This window comes from Hypanus sabinus, chromosome 7 (assembly GCF_030144855.1).
Source record: "Hypanus sabinus isolate sHypSab1 chromosome 7, sHypSab1.hap1, whole genome shotgun sequence".
Lineage (NCBI taxonomy): Eukaryota > Metazoa > Chordata > Chondrichthyes > Myliobatiformes > Dasyatidae > Hypanus > Hypanus sabinus.
In genome coordinates, this window is record NC_082712.1 from 9,840,081 (window position 1) to 9,849,430 (window position 9,350).

Consider the following 9,350-nt stretch of genomic DNA (forward strand, 5'->3'; position numbering starts at 1 on the left):
CTGCAGGAAAAGAGAATGAGTAAAATAGCAATGCATTTGTTAGGATCAGCCTTTTTAATGCCATAGACCCCTACCATTAACCAAGAGGTCCACGCACCCCAGGGTGGGAAACCTTGGTTTAGAAGAATGAGAAAAGATCTCATTGAAACGCACAAAGATCAAATTCAGATTCAGATTAACTTATTTATCACATGTATAGTAAAGTGCTTCATTTGCATTAACAGCCAACACAACCTCAGGACATGCCGGGGGCAGCCCACAAGTGTCGTCACCCATTCCAGTGCTAACATAGCATGCAGACAATGTTCAGCAGAACAGCACAAGCAAGAATACCCACATGAACAACAGCAACACAACAACAGTAAGACGTCCTTTTCTCTCTCTTTCTCTCACACACACACACACACACACAGACACACCAGGACAAGCTGCCTCCAGGTCTTTGACCTCCGGTTTATGGCCCAGAAATCATAGGTGTTGAGCCTCCAGTTTCCTGAGACAGCAATCTTGGTGCTTTGACCTTCTCTGGGACCTTCAGACTCACCAACTTTGATCTTCAATCTTTGATATTGAACCCAGGACTTGCCAGTCACAGGATTTTGCACTTCAGGCTTGCATAGACCTCCAATCCCGAGACTCAAGTTCAAGCTCAAGTTTATTGTCATCTGACTGTACAACCAAACAAAACAACATTCCTCTAGATCACGAGTCCAAAAACCATATAACCACAAAATTACCATAAGTAAGTTAATAAGATATAATTCACTCATTCACCTATGGCTCAACAACCCTTTGTCCTTGGAACCCACTGACCACTGTCCTTAAACACCAGAATCACTGGTTTTGTCCTCCGTGCCTGCAGACCAGACCCTCGGGTGTCTCTAGCCTTCAGCATCACAATACTTCTGCCTGGACTCTGAAAACTGGCTCCTGCCCCGACTCTTCATTTATAGCCCCTGACCTCCAACTCCCCCTCATCCCTGCCCCTAAACCCCACACTTCATAAATGGCTTGGCAGGTGGAATCAGAAAAAATGTTACAAAAATCCATAAACACTTCTGTTAAAGCCATCCTTTTATTCCTAATTAAAATTAATTCAAATTCCCCAGTTGCTATGGTGGGATTTGACCTTGTGTCAATTGTTGTTCCTGCCAGGGAGAAATAATAACACCAGTAACTTAGTTTTATTGTACCTGGCCTGGGAGTAGTCACTCAGTAACTTTTATTAGCTTTCTCAGCTTAAAGCAGGTATTTCAAAGGCTTGCTGAGTGTTAGAAGGTCCAGGCAGAGGCCATTATGCCCATCAATACTATGGCAGCACAGTGATAACTCCAACTAAATTCCATTGCGTGGGTTTCCTCCCTTAGTCTGCTCTATCTCTTAACCACCCTTGCACACCCAACTCCTTACTCAACAATGAGTGAATCAGATGGGATGGTTCCCCATTCAACTCAGTTTCCAATGGGTGGGCATGCCAGGGAAAGCAGACACGGAATCATAATATTGTTACAACATAAGGACAGGTTCCAGGTCATTGAGTCTGTCAGCTCCCGATAGAACAGCTCTTTTGTCTGTCGCCATTACCCTGATAATGACTTTCACCCGAATCCATCTTATCCACTGCAGGAAGTTGCAACTCCCTCTTGAACATTCCTTGAATCACAGAGTCACAGAGCAATCCAACATGAATACAGGCCCTTCGGCCCAACAAGACCATGCTGACCGCCCTTCTAATCCCAACTTCCTGCATTCAGCCCACACCTCTCCAAGCCTCGCCCTTCTCTGTACTAAAGTGCTCCTTAAATGACTCTACTGCAGCTGTTCTAACCATTTCCTCTGGCAGCTCATTCGATATACATCAACCTCTGGGTGAAAACGTGACCCCTCATCTTCCCCTCTCACCCTAAACATGCCCCACAGTTACAGTCCAGCCAGAGAAGAACTTTCCAAAGCATGTTGTAATTGTGGATACCAGAATCACTGTGTACCCATCCCTAACACACCCACACATTCATCTGCATCCACACTGGGCAAGAAGCAAGTTTCTGTTTTTATTTTAACAATTTAAAAGATTAGCTTAATTTGTCATGTGTACATTGAAACATATAGTGAAATGCGTCGTTTGCATTGACGACCAACGAACCCCGAGGATGTTCCACAGGGAGACCACAAATGTTGCCACGTTTTCGCATCAACTTAGTGAGCCCGTAACTTACTCACCCTGATCCGTATGTCTGTGGAATATGGGAGAAATCCAGAGCACCGGAAGAAAACCCATGCTGTCTTGGGGAGAATGTACAAAAGTTCACGTTATCGTGTGTTTCTGCTGTCTGATCGCTCCTTGTTTTGTTGCTGTTTTGTGCGATTTTGATCGGGGCGGACGGCCGCTGTCGCCTGCAGATAGCGGTGCGAGATTGAAGTGAACTGAATACACCTGGACTCTCTCGATGTCTTTGTGGTTTCGTGTTTTGTATTCTGCGTGTCTCACTCTATTTTTTACCGTTTGCGCGATTTGTTCTTTTTTTGCGCATGGGGGTTTGATGGTTTTCTTTAAATGGATTCCTGGGTTTTTTTTGTTCCGTGGCGGGGAGGACGAATCTCAGTGTTGTATGCTGGATACATACTTCGATAATAAATGTACTCCTTACAGATGGCAGTGGGAATTGAACCCTGATCAGTGATCACTGATGCTAAAACTGGTTGCCCTAACCACAACACTCTTCAACACAACTCTGGGTCTTTTTGCTGGACTGTGGCAAAAATTGAACCCGGGTCGCTGGCACTGCAAAGTGCACCCTCGCTACTATGCCCGCGTGCCATCAATCATTCGGAGAGTGGCAAACGTTGGTCGGTTAAGGTACAGTCTGTTCATACAGTTTGGCTGCCTCTAGTTCTCCACTTGTTCTCAGGACATTGACTCAATGTTCTGCTGCACTTGAGTCACATGTCAGACCAGGGCAGATCAGGCAGTCACCTTCCCTGAAGGACACTTAAAAATCACCGAGGTTTTACGGCAATACCACAGATTCACATAGTTACTTTAAAAAAAAAATCAGATATCAGCGGACGGACGGGTTACTGCACTATTTAGTTTTAATAGCGGTAGTAAAATGCACACCTGGATTGTTTAAGATTAGCCGAGAGCACTTCCACAGTGACTTGGTCTGACTTAAAGGTTTACGTTCTCAGCGGACTGCAGGAAAAGCTGAGACAAACCCGTTTTGGAAACAAAGACCTGTACTCAAATAATTTACCAATTCCTGATGAAGGGTCTCGGCCCGAAAAGTCGACTGTTTATTCATCTCCATAGATGCTGCCTGATCTGCTGAGTTCCTCCAGCATCTTGTGTGTGTTGCTCTGAATTTCCAGCATCTGCAAAATCTCGTGTGTTTATATCTTGTACTCAAATGGTGCCTTTCAGGAATTTTCCTTGCATACTCCAGCCAGTGAAATAATTTACAAAGTGTACTCATTGTAAATAATGGAATTGTAAATAATCCCAACATCAATAACCTTTATACAAATAATCTCTCACCCCTTCTTTTCTCCTCACCTGCCCATTACCTCCCTATGGTGCCTCTCCTTCCCTTTCTCCCATGGTCCACTGTCCTCCCCTATCAGATTCCTTCTTCCACCTATTCCACCCCTCCGCTCTTACATCATCCTCCCTTCTCCACATGTTATATTTTGTAACTGCAGAAACCGAGCTGAAAGAAAATCACAAGGGCCAGGATACTCGTTCACTTAGTTTCTTTACTTTAGTGAGGCACTCACAAATGACATGGTGGTGTACTGAGGTATGCCATTTACAAACTTCTTACTTATTCCCATAATGACTTAAGTAAACAAAAATTGCTTAATCAACAATATATTTACAATAGGACCAATCAAATGTGGCAGTGGAAAAGTATGTATGGAACTGAAGGAGATAGCATAGGTACTTAATGAATACTTTTTTCAGTATTCACTATGGAAAAGGACATTGGCGATTGTAGGGATGACTTGCAGCAGACTGAAATGCTTCAGCATATAGACATTAAGAAAGAGGATGTGCTGGACCTTTTGGAAAGCATCAAGTTGGATAAGTCATCGGGGCCAGATGGGATGTACCCCAGGCGAGGGAGGAGATTGCTGAGCCTCTGGCAATGATCTTTGCATCATCAATGAGGACAGGAGAGATTCCGGAGGATTGGAGGGTTGCAGATGTTGTTCCCTTATTCAAGAAAGGAAGTAGAGATAGCCCAGGAAATTTTAGATCAGTGAGTCTTTCTTCAGTGGTTGGTAAGTTGATGGAGAAGATCCCTAGAGGAAGGATTTATGAACATTTGGAGAGGCATAATATGATTAGGAATAGTCAGCATGGCTTTGTGAAAGGCAGGTCATGCCTTTCGAGCCTGATTGAATTTATTTGAGGATGTGACTAAACACATTGATGAAGGTAGAGCAGTAGATGGATTTCATAGTACATGGATTTCAGCAAGGCATTTGATAAGGTCACCCCAGGCAAGGCTCATTAAGAAAGTAAGGAGGCATGGGATCCAAGGGGAAATTGCTTTGTGGATCCAGAACTGGCTTGCCCACAGAAGGCAAAGAGTGGTTGTAGATGTGTCATATTCTGCATGGAGGTCGGTGACCAGTGGTGTGGCTCAGGGATCTGTTCTGGGACCCCTTCTCTTTGTGATTTTAATAAGTGACCTGGATGAGGAAATGGAGAGATGGGTGCGTTGAACCCTATCATTAGGCGACGTGCGAGCATTCATTAACTGTTTATAAATGATAGCTATTAATCATTTTTGAAAAGGTTTAAACTGAAAAATAACATAAGCCAAATTTAAAGAGCAGGCCAAGGGGTAATCTGGTAAAAAATCATGTAAAAAATTCCTAACCTGTAAATACCTAAAAAAATGTGTATTAGAGATATCATATTTATCCATTAACTGTGAAAAAGACATTAAACAGTCTTGTAAAAACAAATCTAAAAAGCTTTTGTTCCCTTAATTTTCCATGTTAGAAAAGCCTTATCCAAAGTTAATGGTTTAAAAAAGAAATTATAATAAATATTACTAGAAAGTAAAGAAGTAGAACTTCAACATTCACTCTCAGATAACCAATGGAGTAAAATTTATTATTTAGTCAATAATTCATCTATCTGCGCACGCCATATCTTAATTCAGTTTAAGATAGTACACAGGGCCTATATGTCCTAAGATAAATTGGCGCATATTTTTCCTAATATAGGCCCTATTTGTGACAGATGTAACGCAGAAGTGGCTACTCTAACCCATATGTTTTGGTCATGTGTAAGTTTAAAACATTTTTGGAGGGATATGTTTAGAATATTATTTAAAGTTATAGATATGGATGTTCAACCTAATCTACTTACAGCAATTTTTGGGATTTTTCCAGAGGAAGCAAAGTGTCTGCTTCCGCCCAACATGTGATAGCTTTTTCAACTTTACTGGCTAGGAGAGCTATTTTGTTACACTGGAAAGAATCTAATCCACCTACTGTTTTTTATTGGCTCTCCTCCATTATGTCATGTCTAAGTTTGGAGAAAATTAGAAGCTGGACATTTGATACATCCTTTGATTTTGAACAAGTCTGGCGACCCTTTATTCAATATTTTCACGATTTAATTTATCTTTATTTAATTATTTTTCTTTATTCTCTTTGGAGAAAATCCTTATCCATGAAGGTTCGGAGATGACTGGAAGGATGTGTTTTTTTTCAAAAGTTTATCCTCAATTGGATTGCCCAATCTTTCCTTTTCTTTCTCTTTTTTTTGTTTCAGTTTAGTTAGTGGAGTTTTTCTTTCTTTATCAATAAAATTTCCAATCTTTTTTTACGATTGCTACGAGGAGTTGTAATTTCTTTCTGACCATTGTATATATAACAGCATAATATATTACCTATTTGATTTTGGTATTATATACTTTCTGTTTTTACTATTGGTGTTTATAAGTCTTTTATATTATCTACTTGTTAAACTCCTCTTTCGATTTGTATATTCTTTATTTGAAAATCAATAAAAAAAATTATAAAATGAAATGGAGAGATGGGTTAGTAAGTTTGCTGATGACACAAATGTTGGGAGTGTCGTGGATAGTGTGGAGGGCTGTCAGAGGTTACAGTGGGACATTGATACAATGCAAAATTGGACTGAGAAGTGGCAGATGGAGTTCAACCCGGGTAAGTGTGAGGTGGTTCATTTTGGTAGCTCAAATATGGTGGCAGAATATAGCATCAATGGTAAGACTCTTGGCAGTGTGGAGGATCAGAGGGATCTTGAAGTTCGAGTCCATGGGACACTCAAAGCTGCTGTGCAGGTTGACTCTGTGGTTAAGAAAGCATACGGTGCATTGGCCTTCATCAATCGTGGGATTGCGTTTAAGAGCTGAGAGGTAATGTTACAGCTTTATAGAACTCTGGTCAGACCCCACTTGGAGTACTGTGGTCATTTCTAGTCACCTCTTTACAGGAAGGATGTGGAAACTGTGGTAAGGGTGCAGAGGAGATTTACAAGGATGTTGTCTGGATTGGGGAACATGTTCCATGATAATAGGTTGAGTGAACTTGGACTTTTCTCCTTGGAGCGATGGAGGATGAGAGGTGACCTGATAGAGGTGTATAAGATGTTGAGAGGCATTGACTGTGTGGATGGTCAGAGGCTTTTCCCCAGAGCTGAAATGGTTAATACAAGAGGGCACAGGTTTAAGGTGCTTGGAAGTTGGTACAGAGGAAATGTCAGGGGTAAGTTTTATATGCAGAGAGTGGTGAGTGCGTGGAATGGGCTGCCGGCAACAGTGGTGAAGGCGGATACGATAGGGTCTTTTAAGAGATTCCTGGATAGATACATCGAGCTTAGAAAAATAGAGGGCTATATGTAACCCTAGGTAATTTCTGAATTAAGGACAAGTTCGGCACAGTTTAATGGTCTGAAGGGCCTGTATTGTGCTGTAGGCTTTCTATGTTTCTAATATTATTCACATATTAATGAAATGTTAAATACACTACCCAGCTCCCCCTCACCTGCTTTTACATACCACTTCCCAGGTTGTAGTCACCCCCACAATCTTCTTATTTCGACTTCTGCCCCCTTCCTTCCCATTCTGAAGAAGGTCCCCTGCTGTCGGACCTGCAGAGTTCCTCAAGCATTCTGTGGGCGTGCTCAACATGTCTAGCATCTTGTATTTATTGTGGCTTCACTGTCCCATGCAATACGCTGAACTCAGTGGGGAGGAGGACCAGAAACTGTCGACATTTCACGTGGAAACCTCGCATCAGGTTTGAACCAGGTAGTGGATAATTCCTTTTCCAAACGCGCTGCGCTGTGCTTGTTAAAGACACAAGACTGGGCATTGTTTGTCTTACCTACATGGACATTTGCAGTGAAATGCTTCAGTTGTGTCAATGACCGACACAGTCCGAGGATATGCTGCAGGCATGTCACGCTTCCAATGCCGACGTGGCGTTCCTCAAATCTTAACCCTCAACCCAGCCGTCTTTGGAATGTGGGAGGTGCCGGGGCACCCGGAGGAAACTCACGTGGTCACGGGGAGATGATGTAAACACCTTACGGATATTGGTGGGAATTGATTCCTAGACTGGAACTGCTGGCGTTATGCCAGCCGCTACTCTACTGTGCCATTCCGTACTGGTGCTGACTTCTGTGTTTATATTCGAGGCTCTGAATTCCCGCCTGTTCAGAGCTAGGCAGAGCAGTTGGTGCGATTAACGACAAAGGCAGGTCGGACACCCGAATGCTTTTGCACAGCAGGTTTCTGTAATAATATCAGTGTGGCACTAGAGGACGCCGTCTGTCTAACTTCACTTAACACGGGCTGAGCGCAGAGTGGAAAAGCAAACGGCGGATTCACACCGGCGACACCACAGTCTCATCCGTGTTGCTTCTCGCCTTCATGGACAAACACAACACTTCAGGTCCCCACCCATCGGAGGAGAAACGGAGACACAAGAGATTTCTGCAGATACTAGAAACTTCGAGCAACAAACGCAGAAATGTTGGAGGAACAGGCAGCATTTATGGAGAGGAACAGTGGAGATGTCAGGGGTAAGTTTTCACTCAGAGTGGTAAGTGCGTGAAATGGGCTGCCGGCGACGGTCGTGGAGGCGTATATGATGGGGTCTTGGACAGGTACGTGGAGCTCAGAAAAATCGAGGGCTACGGGTAACCCTAGGTAATTTCTAAGGTAAGGACATGTTAGGCACAGCTTTATGGGCTGAAGGGCCTGTATTGCGTTGTAGGTTTTCTGTGTATCTATGAATAAACAGTTGACGTTTCGGACTGAGACCTTCAACAGCAGAAGGAAAGGGGCAGAAGGTGGGGGGAGGGGAAGGAGTACAATCTGGTAGATGGTAGCTCAGACCAGGTGACGGCGAAGAGGTAAGAATCGGGGAGGTGTTGGCTGGAAGAGGTAATCAGGTAAAGCAGGAATCTAATAGCAGAGGACAGTGGACCATGAAAGAAAGTGGGGCACCACATTTTTGTTGTGGCTTCTGCCTCTCTCCTTTTAAGTCCTTATGAAGGGTCTCAGCCCAAACTAACAACTGTGCCTATCACCACAACAGGTCTACAGTGGACAGAATCTCAATGGCTCTTTACACGGCCTTGGATCACCTAGACAATACAACCACCTATGTCAGGATGCTTTTCATTGACTATAGCCCAGCCGTTACAGGTCCCACAGACCTGATTGATAAGCTACAGAACCTTTGTCTCTGCAATTGGATCTTCAACCTCTTAACTAGAAGACCACATTCTGTGCAGATTGGTGATATGTCCTCCTTGCTGATGATCAACATTGGTGCACCTCAGGGATATATGCTTATCTCACTGCTCTACTCTCTCTATACCCATGACTGTGTGGTTAGGTATAGCTCAAAAGCCAGGTATAAATTTGCTGATGATACAAAACACATTAATGAAGGTAGAGCAGTGGATGTGGTGTACATGGATTTCAGTAAGGCGTTTGGTAAGGTTCCCCATGCGAGGCTCATTCAGAAAGTAATGAGGAATGGGATCCAAGGAGACCTTGCTTTGTGGATCCAGAATTGGCTTACCCACAGAAGGCAAAGGGTGGTTGTAGATGGTTCATATTCTGCAGGGAGGACAGTGGCCAGTGATGTTCCACAGGGATCTGTTCTGGGACCCTTACTCTTCATGATTTTTATAAATGACCTGGCTGAGGAAGTGGAGGGATGGGTTAGTAAGTTTGCTGATGACACAAAGGTTGGGGGTGTTGTGGATAGTGTGGAGGGCTGTCAGAGGTTACAGAGGGTTATTGATAGGATGCAAAACTGGGCTGAGAAGTGACAGATGGAGTTCAACC

General features: G+C 43.4%; 1 protein-coding gene across 5 annotated transcripts in view; it reads right to left on the reverse strand.

The window, feature by feature from the left end:
* The window catches only part of LOC132396551 (sialic acid-binding Ig-like lectin 15), a 33,073-nt gene extending 25,909 nt beyond the window's left edge, over positions 1 to 7,164 (reverse strand). For 2 of the 5 annotated variants that reach the window (XM_059974194.1, XM_059974189.1), the window contains exon 1: positions 545 to 669. In XM_059974194.1, coding sequence (XP_059830177.1) covers positions 545 to 665 — 121 coding nt within the window. In that variant the 5' untranslated portion in view covers positions 666 to 669. Of the gene's footprint in view, positions 1 to 544; positions 670 to 2,220; positions 2,294 to 7,029 lie in introns of those variants that run through there. The other 3 variants (XM_059974193.1, XM_059974192.1, XM_059974190.1) reach the window with 3 other exon arrangements.
* Positions 7,165 to 9,350: the final 2,186 nt, after the last annotated feature.